The 18,604-nt window shown below is 53.6% G+C and overlaps 8 protein-coding genes across 8 annotated transcripts; 4 read left to right on the top strand and 4 right to left on the bottom strand.

The window, feature by feature from the left end:
- Positions 1-275: 275 nt before the first annotated feature.
- KD926_005726 (uncharacterized protein) lies at positions 276-686 on the bottom strand (the record flags this gene model as incomplete). The annotated part of the gene is made up of 1 exon (XM_053098910.1): positions 276-686. The coding sequence occupies one exon, from the start codon at positions 684-686 to the stop codon at positions 276-278; it is 411 nt and encodes a 136-aa protein (XP_052957207.1).
- A 107-nt stretch (positions 687-793) lies between these two features.
- KD926_005725 (uncharacterized protein) lies at positions 794-1,267 on the bottom strand (the record flags this gene model as incomplete). The annotated part of the gene is made up of 1 exon (XM_053098909.1): positions 794-1,267. The coding sequence occupies one exon, from the start codon at positions 1,265-1,267 to the stop codon at positions 794-796; it is 474 nt and encodes a 157-aa protein (XP_052957206.1).
- Positions 1,268-1,767: 500 nt separating this feature from the next.
- On the bottom strand, positions 1,768-3,107 carry KD926_005724 (Stk19 family serine/threonine-protein kinase; the record flags this gene model as incomplete). Its single annotated transcript, XM_053098908.1, has 2 exons — positions 1,768-2,363; positions 2,417-3,107. 2 exons carry the CDS (start codon positions 3,105-3,107, stop codon positions 1,768-1,770), a joined length of 1,287 nt encoding a protein of 428 aa, XP_052957205.1.
- Positions 3,108-3,574: 467 nt separating this feature from the next.
- On the top strand, positions 3,575-6,586 carry KD926_005723 (putative alpha,alpha-trehalose phosphate synthase subunit TPS3; the record flags this gene model as incomplete). Its single annotated transcript, XM_053098907.1, has 4 exons — positions 3,575-3,597; positions 3,666-5,058; positions 5,129-6,455; positions 6,528-6,586. The coding sequence occupies 4 exons, from the start codon at positions 3,575-3,577 to the stop codon at positions 6,584-6,586; spliced, it is 2,802 nt and encodes a 933-aa protein (XP_052957204.1).
- A 508-nt stretch (positions 6,587-7,094) lies between these two features.
- Positions 7,095-8,179, top strand: KD926_005722 (thioesterase family protein; the record flags this gene model as incomplete). The annotated part of the gene is made up of 2 exons (XM_053098906.1): positions 7,095-7,221; positions 7,284-8,179. 2 exons carry the CDS (start codon positions 7,095-7,097, stop codon positions 8,177-8,179), a joined length of 1,023 nt encoding a protein of 340 aa, XP_052957203.1.
- Positions 8,180-8,349: 170 nt separating this feature from the next.
- KD926_005721 (PaaI family thioesterase) lies at positions 8,350-9,060 on the bottom strand (the record flags this gene model as incomplete). Its single annotated transcript, XM_053098904.1, has 1 exon — positions 8,350-9,060. One exon carries the CDS (start codon positions 9,058-9,060, stop codon positions 8,350-8,352), a length of 711 nt encoding a protein of 236 aa, XP_052957202.1.
- Positions 9,061-10,189: 1,129 nt separating this feature from the next.
- On the top strand, positions 10,190-12,035 carry KD926_005720 (C2 domain protein; the record flags this gene model as incomplete). The annotated part of the gene is made up of 2 exons (XM_053098903.1): positions 10,190-10,983; positions 11,057-12,035. The coding sequence occupies 2 exons, from the start codon at positions 10,190-10,192 to the stop codon at positions 12,033-12,035; spliced, it is 1,773 nt and encodes a 590-aa protein (XP_052957201.1).
- A 1,391-nt stretch (positions 12,036-13,426) lies between these two features.
- On the top strand, positions 13,427-17,140 carry KD926_005719 (putative ARF GTPase activator (Csx2); the record flags this gene model as incomplete). Its single annotated transcript, XM_053098902.1, has 5 exons — positions 13,427-13,490; positions 13,611-13,744; positions 13,858-15,535; positions 15,593-15,683; positions 15,748-17,140. 5 exons carry the CDS (start codon positions 13,427-13,429, stop codon positions 17,138-17,140), a joined length of 3,360 nt encoding a protein of 1,119 aa, XP_052957200.1.
- Positions 17,141-18,604: the final 1,464 nt, after the last annotated feature.

Here is an 18,604-nt window from a genome sequence, read left to right as displayed (position 1 = left end):
GTTTCGATGCCAGGGGAGCTGGAAGTACAGGATAAGAGCATTGCTGTTCATTTCCCTTTCTTTTGGCTGTTAGTACTTGAGAACATTAGATGCTAGCTATGAGATTATCTTGTTCTTCAACTGTGTCTCCGACAGAAGCGAAATTCTTCCGTAAAAAATCAATGCCTTCCGAAACTAGTCCCTACGAATTCCCATCAAGTAGGACCACGTACACCGTAGACTCGGTTTGGAGGACCATCTGTTCGGGCACCCCTGTAGGGCCAGCCAAATCGTCTCTACGGGGTCACGGAGCGTCCAGCTGTTCTCCGCCGAGCCGTCCAGGCGATGAACAGCCCCACGTCCGCCACAATGGCTTTGGGAGCTCCGCCCAACGTCCAACTCCGCTGTACCCATTGGGGGATCGCCCCGCCGGCGTCCGAGGTGGTAGCCATAGTCCACTCGACCCGGCCGGCAGCGGATACCACCTGCTCCACACTCGCGTACGATGCGAAAATGGTCCCACGAGGCGCCGAGGAGGTAATTCTGGCACGCAGCGCATCGGGGACGAGGCCCCGATGATGCGTAAGGGGGATCTGAACGGTCACAAACCCGCTGGCGGTCTGCTCGGGGCGGCGGGCGGAGATCGAGAGGGAGATGAAGGATCGGGGAGAGATCAAAGCGGTGGGGTGGAAGGTGTGAGTGATCATATTGACTAGTACACCGTACGCATGGATCAAGTCAGTCTGCTTGCGTCTTGGCGATGATCCCCAAAAGATGACATGTATGTATGCTGTGGCGTTGTTAACTACGGAGTTCACTTGCCTTGCACGTCCACATCCGTCCAGCCACCCTCGATCTCTCTCTCCGGTGGCCACTCCAACAGTCTGTCCACCGCCGTCACACTCGGGGTGTAGGCCATCTCGTTCTCTGCATGGTTCGTTTTGAGCCCATTCTGGAATTCCTCCCAGGTCGCCGACCCATCGACCGACGCATCGGCGTGGATGCTTTTTCGGCAGAACCAAATTTCCTTCTTGGGGTTGCCGGTCGGTTGGGAGTCCCGAATGGTACGGCTAGAAAGCTGAACTGGTGCGGAGGCGGGTGGTGATGGACACTGCTCTCGGTTCTCATGGAATGTGTCGGGAATGGAGACCAGGAAAGCATGGGCATCTGCTAGGACGGAGCAGAGGAACTCGTGAAGGGCAGGGCGCGGCGAAGCGTCATCAAGGTATGGATGGCTGGGAAGAATAGAGAAAGGGTGCGGGGCACAATGAAGGAGTGACGGGCGCATGGTTGGGAGTCGGTCCGGAATTGAGTTGGATAGGAATAAGGCGGAGTTAGGACGAGAAAGAAAGAGAAAGAAATTTTTTTTAGTCATCTCCCAGATTGAAACAATGCATTCTACTACAGCTTCTAGTATAAGAGTTAGGTTGGGATATATAAACGCGATAGTGACGCTGACATCCGCAAGCGGTTCACTACGTCGCCCACTTGATGTGTAAATGGACGCACAGTAGGTTATGGGTTATTCTGTCTCTTTATTGTATGGAGTATGTACTTCTTACAAGGATTATTTGGGTATTTGGATGCAAAATTCAGCTTTATTCAGTGGAGCGCTTGCATAGTTTAGCCTTTCAATAGATAGGATCCATCAGGCTTGTCGAATTTCGATTGATTGATTGAACAGGTATAGGACAGATATATATACGTGGTTATGTACAGGATCAAAAGTGCTCGTGTTATGCATAAAAATAGGCGCAGGATGGGCATTGTTTGGGAAGCTTAGCGTCTTCAAAGACAGCGTATCCCAGGACCAACACTGCCCGTATCGAAGATCTCGACGAGTCCGGCTCCGATAGCCTCCTCTACTATCCATCGGAAATTCATCCCGTAGAGGGCTTTCCACTTTTTCGTTCTGCCCGGCAATATGCCGGCAAACTCACCCCGTACTCTTTTGGCCAAATCAAAACTTTTCTCCGTCTCGATCGCACCATCCCAGCGGTCTCGAAGGACGTCAAGGGGTACTTCAGAGGCGCTTGATTTCTTTAAGAGAGATAGTAAGTGTGTGCGCCCGGCCTCCAGAAGGCGAAGATAAGGCCCTGTATTTGGCAAAGAAAGAAGAAAAGTTGCCGTGTGGAATTTCGAACGATCGAGAGCTTCCGTACCGCTCGAGTAAGCGACACTATCACTTCGGCTAGCTGGGTTCCCAGCCGGCGACATCGACGGAAGACTGGGGAGTAAGGTCATGCCTGATGATCCTTGAGCCAGAGACGAGGAGCAGACCAGAAATCCAGCGTGGATCAAGGCCATATATTCCGGCGCGGTGAAGGCTGCGCCGGGCACCGCGGATTTATTACCAATCCGATTCAACACAGTGAGCAACTTCTCTGCGAGATGGTCAGTGTGTTAAGTTACCGTACTCCCCCTGAGGAAGGCATACCCTTGATGGATGGCTCCAGATCACGGCAATCGTGCACAAGCCTGTCCCAGTCTTCGGAAAGGACAAGACAATCCCCAAGCCCCGCGGCACCGTTCCCTCTTCCAGGGACCACCAAACGACGCACGCGGCCGCTGGTCACTAATTCTATGATCTCTTTCTCTACTTTGGTGGGTGCATCTAGTAAAGTATGAACATGGGCCACCGAGACTAAGGGGGGCAGCGAGCGGCGAGTGCTAAGCACTTCAGCGATGCGGGTACTGTTCATCCCCGCTCGCGCAGGGAGATCCTCAAACATGCAGTCACGAATGTGGCTGATAGCGTGGGCAACATCGTTGACCGGCGAAGTCTCCGCGACGTATCGCGATAAGCCCAGGTCTGGTAGAGGTTCTTGGTCATCTTCTAGAGATGCTTCGGATTTGGAGGCGAGCGGTGACTGTGTGGTGGCTTTGCGGCAAGCATGGCTGGCAAAAGGGGAGATACGAGCCTTTGTGCTCGTTGCCGCCCTTTTCTTTTTGACACCGGAAACGGGGGCCGAAGTGATTCGTAAGGGCATGGCCAGGAGCGTGCGATCAACGCAGACCGAGACGGCGAAGGGGAAAACGGACTCTAAGTAGTATTGGATGTTGAATAGACACCTCAGGCAGGAAATCGATAAGAAACCGCCGATAGCATCACGTGCCGTGGTCCACATGACGTGGAGGATATGAGGATACGAGGATACAACATTGAGGATATACGGGACACTATCAATATATGTAGTATTGAAATCTCTCTAGATCGCATGATAAATAAGGGCTTGTCCACTCGCATGGAGTGCTTCAGTCTGTGCGCGCCGACCTGAAGAACTGAAGAACTGAAGAAAGAACGGTGGGCCGGTCTTCACATGACGTAGTGATGAGCACAGTTCAGGCCAATAATTTCAGGCCGTCAGTCTTGTTCCAACTTCAACTTGAATTTCTCTCGGCGTTTGTCTGTCTTCATTCTTTGCTCATCATTAGCCCCCTCTTTGAGGACGCCTCGACGAGGATTTAATCCGATCGCTCTGCTTGTTGCCCACCCGCCTCGCTATTTTCGCGCCTCGTATTCTGGTTGGGGACTTCTTTTTCCTTATCTTTCTGGATTTCCCCACGGTGCCGGTCCTGGTCTGAATCTGCAACGATGACGATCTACATTGCCTCGCTGTATGTGATTCTGACTAGATATCGCCATTCGGTTTATGTTCACTGACTCGGTTATTGGGGAATCCAAGGTTCCTTCCATACACCGTCAATTTCGACCTCCAGGAATCGCGAGACCCCCGGCCCCGCATCACAAGTTCGCCTTCACCCAAGCCTCCGGTTGAAACCGCAACCCCGGCTCCCAGCACCGGAGTCAGCCTGTTCGAGCAACGGACCACCCCCCAGAAAATTGGCCTCACGCCGGGCGCCACGACTGAGCATGAACGTATCTTTTCGTCCACTCTCGCCAAGGCGGAACAAGAGCAGACCGGGTATCCGTTCCCCTCCCAGGCAAACGAAACGCATCTCACGGCAGGGAGCGAAGGTCATTCACCTGCGTGGGGCTCTACACTGTCCTTGAATCAGCCGAAACCAAGGACGGCGATACCCCCGTCGCCGTCGATTCTCAAGCACCAAGAGCCTATCGTTCCTGCGCCCGAGCCTCCTCGTGAGAGACCGGCCAGAGAACTACACGCTTCCTCCATACAACCAATCCATTCCCCCACTCGTCGCAGGGACTCAACGCGGAAGTTTTCCTTTTCCGGAGCCCGTTGGACCATCCAGACGGCTGAACAAGGTAATGGCGGGCTGCGCAATGCGGTGCGGTCCGCGACAGATGCCGGACAGCTGGAGGACCAGGTCTGGGTCGGCACGTTGGGAATGCCCACAGATGCTCTATCTGTGTATACCAAAGCGTCAATCGCAGAAAAGCTGCACGATGAATATGGATCGTTGACCGTCTACGTCAGCGACGGTGATTTTGACGGCCACTACACCCACTTCTGCAAAACGATCCTCTGGCCGGTATTTCACTACCAAATCCCAGACAACCCGAAAAGCAAAGCCTACGAAGACCATTCTTGGATCTACTATGTGAAGACCAACCAGGCCTTCGCCGAACAGATCGCGAAAAATTGGAAGCGCGGAGACTCAATATGGGTCCAGGACTACCACTTGCTACTGGTTCCGGCCATGCTCCGTAAACTTCTGCCAGATGCCCAGATCGGATTCTTTCTTCACATCGCCTTTCCTTCGTCCGAGGTATTCCGTTGCCTGGCGCCCCGCAAAGAGCTCCTCGAGGGAATTTTGGGTGCAAACCTTGTGGGATTCCAAACTGAGGAGTACTGCCGTCACTTCCTCCAGACGTGCAGTCGCATTCTCTGCGTTGAGGCCACCAATGACGGCATTCAGCTGGAAGATCGATTTGTCAATGTGAACAAGTTTCCCATTGGAATTGATCCCACTTCATGGGATAAACGCCGCCAGGCCACCGACGTTGAGCACTGGATTAAAACAATTTCGGAACGCTATGAGGGCAAACGACTAATTGTTTCTCGTGACAAGATTGACCAAGTCCGGGGTATCCGACAGAAGCTTCTTAGCTATGAGCTTTTCCTGAACACATATCCCGAGTGGAGGGACCAGGTGCGTGTCGGAGCCACTACTATTGTCGCGTGAAATGCACCCAACTAACCCCGCCCTCTCCCTTTAACAGGTCGTGTTGATACAAGTGGCTACTAGTACGACTGAACAACCGGAGCTTGAGGCGACAATATCTGACATTGCTATGCGCATCAATTCCACACACTCGACGCTCGCGCATCAGCCTCTTGTTTTCCTAAAGCAGGACTTGGCATTCCCACAATACCTTGCGTTGATCTCCATTGCTGACGCGCTCATGATCACTAGTTTGCGAGAGGGTATGAATCTGACGAGCCATGAATTCGTCTACTGCCAGGATGGAAAATATGAGACACGAAAATACGGGTCTTTGATCTTGAGTGAGTTCACGGGAAGCGCGTCGGTGTTCGGCAATCATGCTCTCTTGGTCAACCCTTGGAATTATAGACAGTGTGCCGAAGCTATTCACACGGCCCTTTCCCGGAGTGAAGAGGAACGACAGCAGGTATGGATGCAGCTACACCGAGCTGTCCTGGAGAACTCGACCGCAAACTGGGTCAAGTCTTTCAATGAGACCTTGAGCCGTGTATGGAATGAGCAGTCGTCTCGCGAAATTATGGCAGTCCCGCGCTTATCGGTTAGCAAGCTCGAGGATCTGTATCGTCAATCCTCTCGCCGGCTCATCATTGTGGACTATGAAGGTACTCTTGCGTCTTGGGGCTCACCGAAGAGTATCATCGTTACCACACCGCAGCGGGCGATCACCACATTGACGGAGCTGGCCGACGACCCGAAGAATGTAGTTTTTGTCATGAGTTCTAGGATGCCAGAAGAGATGGAGCGCCTCTTTCGCATGGTCGCCGGCCTCGGTCTCATCGCGGAGAACGGATGCTTCGTGCGTGAGCCGGGAACCGAGGAATGGTTCAAGCTGACCAATAAAGCGCAGACGGATGCCTGGAAAGAGGCAGTGTGCCAGATTCTCAGTTACTATCAGGAACGAGCGGAGGGTAGTTGGATCGAGCAGCGCCACTGCTCCCTGATGTTCCACTACGGGACGGCAGAGGATCAGGTGGCTGCCTCTCGGTTGGCATCAGAGTGCGCAGGGCACATCAACGACTCGTGTGCCAATCAAGGTGTGCACGCTGTTATGGTCAACGGAGCATTGATCGTTGAGCCGGCCGATACCAACAAAGCGTCGGCCGCGGCCATGGTCTGGCGACATTGTCTCGAGCGAAGTGAGCAGGATCCGACGATTGAGCGGCCGGATTTCCTGCTTGTCATTGGAGATGGTCGCGACGATGAGCCGGTGTTTAGATGGGCTAATAAACTCGAACACGCCATTGCGGTGAAACATGCTATGACGGTGACCTTGGGGTCTCGAAGCACGGAAGCCAAGGCAACATTGGCGCAGGGCGTCACAGGTAAGTTGATTATTTATGTGTGGGTGATGAATGATATGATGTGCGTGACTGACTGTATCTATTACTTGGTAGGTGTTCTTTCTTGCTTGGAGAAGCTGGCTGCCGCCACTGCCACAACCACTGGACCATGAATGGATATTTCTCCGTCCTTTTATTTTCCTTCTTATTAGATTTCTTTCTCGACCACACTTTATGGGGATTAATTGGTAATATGAGCGGCATAATTACGATTATTTGGCGGGCGTCTAAAAGCAACCGAGACGGCGCGAGAGGCATGATATGATTCTTGCCATTTCTCTACTAACAATTTACATATCAAAACTTTAGATAGATTTGCGCGCACAAAATCTCGGTATAGACATATTCTGCTTTCTCCCTCGCGTACTGTGTAGTCTACGTAGGCATTTGTAGGCCCTGCAGATACATCAAACTACGATATAGTTAGTTAGTTGTCCAAGAAATGCGTTAGTCAGCGCTTCGGCTTCTCTCTGCACTTCAACCGAAGCCGAGGCTCTGCGACGTTCGCATGCGCATGAACATCAGGATGTCCCCTCCTTTTCATTTGCCTCCTGCTCTGCCAGGAATAGAGCGTCCGTGACATTTCTTTCATCACCCCGTCCGCTTGCAAACTAGAAAACCATGACAACCCCCCCGATCAAGCCCCGCAATAGTGACAAGCCGACATGGGAGGAGGCAATCCAGGTGACGCCCCTCGGTTCCCATCGCTATGCCGCTTCCCTGCAGAACGAATGGTGCATTGGAACAGGTATGACTGCCCGGGCCGCTCGTCCATCCAAACCAAGCATGTTATTAACTGCAGGATTTCAGTTCCGCACGGCGGCTATACCACCGCTGTCCTCTACCGTCTTGCCACGACCCATTTCGCTCATACCCATGCCTCTCGGTACGATGCGCCGGCCACGCCCATCTCAATGCAGCTCCAATTCCTGCGCCGCACGTCCGCCGGTCCGGCCGTGCTGACCGTGCACGACACGAAACTCGGGGCCCGAACCAGTACCATCCACGTTACGTTATCGCAGCCCCGCGAAAAGAAAGGGACCGCCGCGGAGGGGGAGGATGGCGATTTGGAAGCTAAAGTCACCGGGTACATCACCGTCAGCCCTACCACTGCCGAGGTGGGCCTATCCGCGAACACCGGCTGGAGTCTGTCGCCCCCGGCGGCCCCCGGGTCCGGGGCAAACGGGCGCGTAGACCTGGCGACCCTGGCACGGACTGGCCGTGACGGCGAGTGGACGCGCATCGCCGCGCCCTTCCCCAAATTCCGCCGCGCGACGCAGCAGGTTGAAATGTACGGGCCGGACCCCGCCCTCGGGAGGCGGCCAGTGGTGGATCAATGGGCGCAGTTCCGGCCCAACGGCGACCGCGAGGCGCGGTGGACCAACGAGGCGGCGGTCTATCTGACGGACATGTTTCCGATGGCGTTGAACGGGCTCGACGCGATGGCCTCGGAGGCACAGTCGGCGGGAACCCAAGCCACCCATTGGTATCCGACGGTCACGTTGAACATTGACTTGAAGAAACGGCTGCCGCCTCAGGGGGTCGAGTGGCTCTACAGTCGAATTCACACCAAAGTCGTGCGGGATGGGCGAACCGATATCGACGTGGTGATATTGGATGAGCAGGGGGAAGTGGTGGCCTTGGGTACCCAGGTTGGACTGGTGCTGAGTGCCAGTCGCAACGTGGGGCAACGGTCGAAGATGTAGACAGGGCGTTGCAGGTATTGCACGTACTCCGGAGTACATCCGTTGAGAGCGAAGACTACATATTTATGTTGATAGACCTATATCGATATACTACTTCTCTATATACAGACTGGAATATGATTCGCGACGAAGGGGGCCCCGTTCCCTTTCCTCCTCCCCCACCCGTAGCGCTAGAGATTAGGCGAGGTCTGCAGCCAAAAGGCCATGGCGTCAGTGGTGACGAGCATGCGGGAAGGATCGGCCTCGTCCTCCTGCAGCAGTTGTGCTCGAACCCAGAACTTGCGACCGATGCGAGCGACCAGCTTGGCGCGCGCGACCAACAAGCCGGGAGCCGAGACGGGTCGCTTGTAGCGCACATCCAACTGCGCCGTGTAGAGTTTCCCGCGGGGGGATGGAGAGTGGGAGTCGGGGTCCAGCTCGGGCGGCGGGGCGTGCAGAGTCACGGCCAGGGACATGGCCTCGTCCAGAAAGGTGGCCACGATGCCGCCGTGCACGGTGTCCGGATGGCCGCAAATGCCGGCGGCAGCCAGGTCCAGTAGCATGAAGACGTCGGGCGGACAGGCGCCGGTTGTCGTCGGGTCAGCGGTGGGGGAGGGCCACGAGGGAGCACTGGCGGGCAGGGCGGGCAGGTCGCGGCGACGCAGGGTCAGGCAGTGCGGGATGGTGGTGCGCGTGGCCAGCGTCCCAGCAAAGAGCCCGTCCTCGCCCGTGGGCTTGGGGAGACGCGACCAGGTGCCAATGGCATAATAATCGGGGCGCTGCAGAAGGGCGCGGGCATGCGGATAGGCCTGAAACGCTTGAAACGTGGGACTGGTCTTCCTATTCTCCGGAAGAGGATCTTGCATGATCGACGAGGGGATCGAGGGGGCTGGGTCCGACATGATGATGTTGTCGGAGTATCCTGGAGGTACAGTACATGGGTACCTTACTCTGTCTGTACTGTACCTCCAGAATATGTACTCCGTATACTCCAGTTAGTTACCTCGGGTATCTTCGGTTGATTATTAATGGTATTCTCCTGGATTTGATTCTGACATCGGATCCTATCATGTGTCAGTATCCTTATACTCGATCCGACAAAAAAAACAGGACGCACAATCGTCTTGGCTGACTGCAGCGGGGCCACGTCGCTCCACTCTGTCTATACTTTCAGTCTCTTCAGCCCAGTCAGCCCAGTCAGCCCTACGAGGATGACCACATTCCGGACTAGTTCATGACGACGCCCGACGATGATGATGTCAGTTCCCCTCCTCTCTCTCTCTGTCTGTGTCTCTTTCTTTCTCTCTCATGTCTTCTCTACACTTAGTTTTCCTCCTCCTCCGCAGATAAACTTCTTTTCATTCCCTCTCCCCATTCAGAGTCATCTGTTCCTCACGTCATCCTTTCCATCCACATCCACATCCATCACCGTCATCTTGCTCCTTCTACTCAACCCTGACCAGATTCCCCTCGATCGGCAAAGCTTGGCCTTGCTTAAATGTGAACCGGAGGAACCACTTTTATTTCTTTGGTTGCGCCCCTCTCTCCCCTCCGGATGAGTAAATGAGTGCCTGCCCCTTTTCCGTTCCTTCGCGTAATTGGGGCCGTTTTGCCTTTGGCTTCATCATCGCCGATTCAGTCGGTGGATCCTCATCACAAGCCATGTGCCGGGGCTCCTTAGGAGTTAGCACAAGAGGCTCTTTGTTCTGGTGAATTTTAATTTTGATTTCTATAGTCCCCTCCCCCTTCCTTCTTAGGGCTGTGCTTTGATCGTCTCTCTTTCCCTCCCCGCTCCCTCCTCCCTTTTTCATTTTTCATTTCTCTTTCCTTTTTCTCTTTGATTCCTGCCTTTCTCCGCCCTCGGTCGAATTGTGGTGAATTGGTAACTACTACCGTCCACCACCACTCCACCGCGACCTACTAAACTAGGTAGGGGTAGCCTGGATCCGCTGCAGTGGCCCGCGTATTTAACGCTAATCTTCCGAACCCATTGTAGGCAGCAGCAATACTTGACCGCGACCAACGCGCAGAATGGACGACGTGCATCCGCAGGCTCGGTCCCGCCATCTGGTCGACAAGTATGGGCCGAAATTCGTCGACCGGACTGAGCAATTCCAGCACCGAGTTGCCACGATGAAAGCTGCCCCCAATGGCAAGTCGGCCCATCAGGGGCCTGCCGGGGGTTTCGATAGCACCCCGTTTCCCCATGCTCCTCCCGGCTACACCCTCAAGTTTACCTTTCACCGCGGCATTAATCTTCCTTGCGCCGATTTTGGCAGCTTCTCCTCGGACCCCTACGTTGTCGCCCAGTTGAACGTCGCCCTCCCTGAGCGACACAAGCAAGATCCCGGTTTTACCTTTCGGACCCCTACGATACGTAAAAATCGCGACCCCGTATGGGAGAGCGAGTGGATTGTCGCCAACGTCCCCGCCTCCGGTTTCACCCTCAAATGCACCGTGTACGACGAGGACGCCGCCGACCATGACGACAAGCTGGGCAATGCTTACGTCGAGGTCGGCTCGATTCATGACGACTGGGCCAGCATCAAGCAGCAGACCTTCAAGGTCAAAAAACGTACCGGGAGCAAACGAGTCTACCTGTTCGGTAATATTGCTGCTTTGGCCTCGGGGCGTTTGGACACCGGCTCGCATCTTTTGATCAGTGTGGAGCTCCTCGGAAGGACCCCCGGAAACGAAGGCGCGCAGGTGTACACCGCGGGGCCAAACTACTGGTTCAAGCATCATTCGCCGCTCATTGGAAGACTGGCCGGCACCAAAGATGAAGTTCAGACTCAGGATGGTAAAAAGGCCGCCACTCGATACAAGTACGTGCATGTGTCCCCACCCCCTTCCTTCCCCTTGCTTGATAATCGTGCCCTAACTCCCTTTACCCGTCAGTTTCCAAGCCATTCAGATCCAGCTCACTGGCCCTGTACCCGCGGAGCTTTACCATCGATATGTCGAGTTCAGACCCTTCGTCGCAGGCATGTTCACGTCCCAGAGCTTGCGGGGGCGCATTCTCAACCGAGCCTTGCATCACCAGCATCAGCGGATCTACAACTTTGATCGCTCCACGCTTAACGGTCGGTTTGATTCGCCATGCGTTGAGCTTACGCAGAAATTCCTGGAGTTTGTTCATTATGCCCAAGGCGGGCGCATCTTCACCTATGTCCTTACGCTCGATGGTCAGCTTCGCTTTACGGAGACCGGGAAGGAGTTCGGCATCGACTTGTTGAGCAAGCATACCATGCATAGCAATGTGTCCATCTACATTGCCTACTCCGGAGAGTTCTTCCTTCGTCGGCGCCTGCACCGCTCACGACACCAGTCCCGACCCTCGCGCACGTCGGAATCTGAGATGCCCACGGAAGATCAGCTCTCGGAAGAGTCCGACATTTCAACCGACCCGGCGGACTACGAGCTTTTTATCGACAACGACAGCGGCACTTATCGGCCAAACGGCCAATATCTCCCCCTTCTCAAGCAATTCCTCTCGAAAAGCTTCCCCGAACTCAATATTACCACCTTAGACTGCACGGAGGATGCCGAACAAATGGCCACGCTGAAGGGTGAGCAGCGGGATTGCAAGAGAGAAGGGGGTCAGATGACGTTCCTGCAGCAGAGCAGCACTTCGTCGCTTTCCATCTCGAGCTCGGACGAGGAGGAGCTCGACGAACGCAGCGGGATGCCGCGCAGAAAGCGTGGGGACCTATCGCAAAGAGTGCACGACATGCGGGACGTGAAGGGTCAGTTCAAAAAGTGGGCGCAAACGGAAAATTATGAGAGTGCCAACGGTCCTGGCCCCTACTCGTCCACTCGAGTGGCTCCAGTTACGGATTCACCTGCAAAGCCTGCCGAAAGAGAGGATGTCAGATAAGCCAATATCCGGCACAGCCGATCGGTGACTTTCAAATGCACTACCTCCCAGGGGATATCCATCGGATGGAACAAGGACACACAGGACAGGTTACTGACTGTAATCTGTTTGAGGTTCCTTACACGTACCCATGGTAGAGAGTGGAAGAGGGACCCTCCTTCTTCCCGTGGCTACGCATGCCCGTCTGCTGCCAGCGCATGATATCTGACACCTCGGAATGATATGCTTCCTCCCTTCTATCCTGGACGGACCGTCTCTCCTATCTTTATCTTTGGTGTTTCTTCTTCTTATTCTTAATATGTGTATCTCCGTGTTTGTCCTCTTCCTCGGATCGCGTTGAACTCATGCGGAGGCTCTTGAACAGGCCGAAGTCTGTTACATGCCTCCATGTATCTGTATATATCTTTAATACACCCATGTTTAACTCCCCGAATGAAGATCGATTTGACCGGGAGAACAAAAAAACAAATCAATAAACATAAAAATAAAAAGGAGAGAGAGAGAGAGAGAGAGAGAGAGAGAGAGAGAGAGAACGTATAAGCAGAATGCGCGTGAATGCAGATGCATGAAGGGGCCGTGGGTGTACCCGCCGTATAAGCTTAGCGCGAGCGGGACAAGCAATCATCCTCAGGCACAACACCCGGTCTAAGGCTCTAAGCCCCCTCCTCCGTCCACTCATCTCTCCCTCCCTCCTCCTCGCCCACTTTCCCTCACTCCCTCTCTTCCTTTAACCCGTCTCAGCTTCCTCCTCATCCTTCCTTCCCCCGCCCCTCTAATTTTTTTTGTTTTGTTTTGTGTGCATGTGCGTGTGTTTTACGGACCCCTTTCTTTCTTTTCTTTTCCTTTCTTTCTTTCTTTCTTTCTTTTTTTTTTTTTTTTGCTCCCCCTGTCCTTTCTTTCCTCTCCCGCTTCCCGCTTCCCGCTTCCCGCTTTCCTCTTTCTCTTTATCTTACCTCTTCTCAAAGTGGGGAGGGGAATGTCAGACATTTGACCTCCCTATTGCATCCGCAGTAATTACAACTCCCCGCTGACCCAGCAGAAGGCACAAGCTTGTTTATATCTGTGGCCTGTCTGTTCGTATATCTCCTTCTCGACCCTCCCTCCCCTCGTTCGATAATACCTCCGCCTCGCGTGTACTCGAGTCCGCTCCGTCTTGCAAGTTCTCGATCTGTCCAACCCCAACGAGCGATCACCTCAGGCACTTGGAACGATTAGAATACGGATTGAATGAAGGCCCATTTATCAGATTACGTTGACAGCCATCTCGATCTATTCTTACCTCTTCATTCGACTTCAGGCGCGCAGACCGTCGATGATCACTTTCATTCGTCCCGGTCATTCTTCCGGACGTACTCTCAAGCGGTAACTTGATACATTCGACTCGTTTCAACATGGGAAACGTCGGGAGCCGCTTGGATGATTCCGGGACCTTATATTTCAAGGATCAGACTAGATGTACGTCCGTCCTTCGCGCGGTTCTAATCCATGTGGCCATATCCTTTCTCGCTCCCCATTTGCCCCTTGGCCCTTACTCGCCTTCTCGTCAGAGTTGCTGATCGATTTCATTCGCGCTAGTTACGGTCGCATCCGTGACAGTAACCAATTCCCGGCATCGAGTGCTATTGAATTTAGTCCCAAACTCTTACCCAGCCACTCGATACTCCGCCAAGCGCGATGCTGGTGATGACAGCCCGATCGAATACGTACAGGTAACTTGGAATCCTCTTTCCCTCTTCACCCAGCTTCTCTCCATCGTCCCAATTGCGTTTAAGAGTTGGAGCGTTAGAAGGGTAGTAGACTAATCTCCTTCTTGACTACCCAGGACCCCGACCTTTCTTCCTCCGCCACAGCGCCGACTTTTCTTTTGCGCCTGTCCAACGACGACGAATTAAATTTCAACTTTACTTTCATACTCAGACAAACGCAAACCGGAAATGCCGCAAGTTCTACCGTCAATGGAGTCTCGACCTCGTTGCCAGAAGTGGCCGATACGGTGCTCACCGGCCTTACGTTTGCGCATGCCCCCAACTCGAAGGAATTAGACAACCTGATCACTCGGGAGTTCCATGCCAATCCAAATCTGCAGAACAACTCCAACGTGCAGTTTGTCGGGGATTACTCGACGGGAGGCAGCCCATCCGTTCAGTTTGATTGGTCTTGGAAATGGAAACCCCCGAAGACCGTGGAGGACAAGGGAGGCGGGTGGCGCAACAGTTGTAGCTTTCTAGACTATGATCAGAGAGCTAACCGATTGAACACTCTCGCTCATTTTTCTTTTTGGGTGCAGAATTCAGTACGCGCGTTGCCGAGCCCGCAAATATTGTCCCCCAACCTGGACCTCCTTGTTCCCCCGCCCCGTAATCGGGTACCCTCCTCCCATTCCATCCTCACTCATTCCAGTGAAGCGGACATGTTGCCCAACAGCCAGGACCCGCCAAGTACGCCGCCGGAAAATAGCGATGCCGTGATCGCAACGCAAGCTTCCGCGCCTCCCCCGGTCAAAGTCGACCTTCCCCATTCGCGGCCCGGCGAAGACATGAGTGTGGTCGAAGACGGCCCGCTCTTTCGGGCTACAATGAAGGCCATGGAGCAGAAGACGGGCAATATGCGCGCCAAAATCAAGAAAGTGTTAAAGAAGGCGGAGGCGGCCCAACAGGCGCAGACCGCCTGCAACGATGCGTCGGAAGCCTTCCTTTCTGCCCTGAACGATGCGTCGACCTTCAATGCGAATGCGATCCAACCGGCACTGGACCATTACTTCGAGAAAATAGCCCGGCAGATTTTAAATTATGAGCGACTCAACACTGTCCAACTCCAAAGACTCGTCATAGAACCATTGGTCAAACTGTACCATAATGACATCAAGCAGGCTGAAGCCAAAAAGAAGGAATTTGAGGAGGAGAGCAGAGACTATTATGCCTACGTTAGCCGCTATCTTGGACAACGACAGGATTCTTTGAAGGAGAAGAAACGTGCCGAAAGTGATTCGAAGTATCAGGCGAAGCGACGAAATTTCGAGCTAAAGCGCTTCGACTACTCCTCGTTCATGCAGGATTTACACGGTGGCCGCAAAGAACAGGAAGTTCTTTCACATCTCACGAGATTTGCTGACACGCAAGCGAAAAGCTTCCTTGCTGCCGCCAAGAAGATTGATGACATGACACCCCAGCTGGATGCTCTCATCCACGAAGTCAACCAGGCCGATAAAGAATTCCAGTTTCAGAGAACCGAGAGGGAAGAAAAACGACGGAATTTAGAGAAGAGCAGTAACACTTACGTGGAGCCCGATTCTGTGGCCAGTTCAACGACACCGTCGGCGCTGCCGGGCAATGGCAATGTGAACCAGAAATCCGACAGCGAACTGGGACGCGCGGATAGTACGGGCTCTCAGCTACGGAATGTAATCAGCAACACTTCTTCGTTATCATCGCAGGCCAATCCCTCAAGTATGAATAATCCTCCGGCGGGACCGCCGTTAACACCATCCACTGGCTCAAGCGGTATGTCTCAAGGCTCACCATGCAAGAAGCCTTCCACAGGCGCTCATAATATGACAGGTCAACATAGAAAGGAGGGGCTTCTCTGGGCCTTGTCGCGACCAGGGTCTCATATTGACCCTAAAGGTATCAATAAGCAAGCCTGGCACAAGTAAGTCCCGAAGTCCAACGCTATCTGTCATGTTTCTAACATTCTACCCCCCACCTTGCTGTAGGTTCTGGATTGTCCTTGACCAAGGCAAACTTTCGGAGTATAGCAATTGGAAGCAAAAGCTCGATCTACACATGGATCCGATAGATCTTCGGATGGCCTCGGTCCGGGAAGCTCGGAATGCAGAGCGGCGGTTTTGCTTCGAGGTCATCACCCCTCAATACAAACGCATTTACCAAGCGACCTCTGAGGAGGACATGAACAACTGGATCCGAGCCATTAATAACGCCTTGCAAAGCGCCGTTGAAGGCCGAGGCATGTCCTCGCCCCCGCTTTCGGCCGGCAACGATGGTTCGTCCGTCGGCCGTGACATTGGCTCCGTCTTGACAGGCAAAAGCTCCTCGTACTCAGGACAGCACTCCACGTCGACGGTATCTAATAACAACGTGACCCGCCGTACCACTGTTGGGGCTCGGCCGAGCTACGTCCGTGATAGTCACAGTTTCGAGGAGAACCCTTCCAAGTTGCTTCAGACCGTTCGAGACGCCGACCAAGGCAATAATTGGTGTGCAGATTGTGGATCCACATCGAAGGTTGAATGGGTGTCGATCAATCTTGGCATTGTTTTGTGCATTGAGTGCAGTGGCATTCATCGGTCCCTCGGCACTCATATCTCCAAGATCCGATCCCTGACGCTGGACGTCAATTCCTTCTCCAACGACATTGTCGAGATCCTTTTGCAGATCGGCAACCGTGTGAGTAACATGGTCTGGGAAGCGACGTTAGATCAATCCCAGAAGCCCATGGAAACGTCAACCCGGGAGCAGCGGCTTAAGTTCATCACTGCTAAATATAGCGAGCGAGCCTTTGTGCAGCAGCTGCCCTCACCACTGTCACGCTTCGCCACCCCAGACGAATCGCTTCTTGCCTCTATCAAACGGAATGATATCCAGGGCGTCCTTAACGGTATCGCGCTTCGCGCCAACGTGAACGTCACAGATCGCTCCCGCAATACGCATGCGGTTTTCCTTGCTCTGGCGGCTGCGGACCCAGCATCCCCCGGGTCGAGTTCCTCGAATCTTCCGCCAAGGCCGAGCACTGCGACGTCCGTCAAGATCATCCCGTTCCCAATTGCCGAGCTTCTTGTCCAGAATGGAGCCGAAATACCCTCGCAACCTCCTCCAATACCTCTGTCCTCCGCGGCTCAACTGTACCTCAACCAGCGGACCGCACGGGTGCCTGCTTTTAGCCCGCCCCCTATACAGTCCGCATCTAGCAAATCAAGTGGTGATACATTAGGCACCCTTCCCAGCCTACGGGGCGGAGGAAATGATACTGTGCCATCGTCACAAGGGCCGAGCTCCTTGGACAGCAGGGAACGCGAGAAGCTACAGAAGAGAGGCAGCGCGGGTGCCAGATTTGCCGGCAAGGTCGCATCTTTAGGCATCGACCGATGAACGAACCGCTTGATGCCGTTGATTTCATGTCTCTTTTCCCTCTTGCCTCCCCTTCTCTTCTCGACCCTCCCTCTTCATCCCTAACTTCTCTCGGCCTTCCTCTCTTTCCAAACTCCCCATCTACCATTTAATGACTCTTTCTGACCTTCCCCTCCTGCCAACGCAGCGGTTTCGTTCTTAATAGTAATATAGTTCATGAAGCTCAGGTGAACATGACGTGATGTTGGTACTCCGGTGTGAATGGGGTTAATGATTTCATTCGGCAGGACGTCGGTTGGCTTCTGCATATTAGAATTCGCATCTGTCCTGTTTTTGTTTCACTATGTATATTCTCCCCCCTTTCCTCTTCCTTGGAGCTAATCAACTGCCCACTGGGGATGTTGTGCACGTTCCCGAGGAGGAAATGATTTGTATGCCCTTCTATACCATTGTTCAAGGAACTTTCACACCGATTTACCTTACCTGTACGGAGTATGTCGCTTCTCCAGCCATGTCTTCGCAATGACAGCACCGGATGAGCAATCTTTGCCTAGCCAGCGGCTCAATTGTACTCAGTAATGTTTGCAAACCCCGTCCGCTGACTGGATTGGCGATGAGATGGATGACTAATTTTCATTGCGGCAAAATTAAAGGATTGGTGGCCGTTGAACAACGCTATTCTTCACAGCCACTCGGACGAACTGCGTATTAGCGTAACTGAGTAGGCCGTGAATGTCTGCAGATGCTAAGTTGCCCGACCAGGGTGCTGGGAAATTTTCTTCGACGGGAGTCACGCCACAAGCCCTATCACGCACCGTGACGCAGGGTCGCAGGAATGGCCCTCGACACGTAAACCCGCCAACAGCGGCGCAGGTGTGTGGAGCGAAAAACTTCTCTACAAGGAGGCCGCAAAGCGCCGAGGGCCCAGTTTCGCCACCGCGTGACCCAGGGAAGTGGGCGACGCTTGCGAAAGCCACAATTCATGATTGACATTCTATTTGTGGATTTCGTTCATTTTGCAGGACGGACGGTGTTTGGTGTGCACAGTACTCCTCTGTGGCTACGGAGTACTCCGTACTACTCCTGCGGGCATAGTCATGGTTGCGATTGAGGAAATTTGCGCTGGCGTCAGCCAGTCCATATCTGTGACGTCATATCATCTGCAGATCGGGTGGTGGCGGTCCCTGCGAGCGCCGAGTTGTCAGGAAAATACTGTGACTGAGAGTGTGTACAGTACACTGCGCATCGCCGTCTTCTGTGGAGTGATACCGATGAAAATAGAAGCCAACCAAGAGGATTAGAAAATTCAGAGGAAAGAAGAGAAAAGGACAGAAATCCAACTGATGGTTACTCCCAACGGCCCTGCATGCCCGGTGGGAGGAAGGGGGAAAAAAAAAAAAAAAGGAAGCTAAAGGTGTCCGTGGCCTTGCAGACTCCGGATGAAATATCCGCCGGGACTATTCGGGACTACCGTAGATAGTCTAT

The sequence above is a fragment of the Aspergillus affinis genome, assembly GCF_023601865.1.
Source record: "Aspergillus affinis strain CMG 70 chromosome Unknown NODE_29_length_302309_cov_84_903329, whole genome shotgun sequence".
NCBI lineage: Eukaryota > Fungi > Ascomycota > Eurotiomycetes > Eurotiales > Aspergillaceae > Aspergillus > Aspergillus affinis.
The sequence above is the reverse complement of the archived record's forward strand: the minus strand, read 5'-3'. Positions and strand labels throughout refer to the sequence as shown.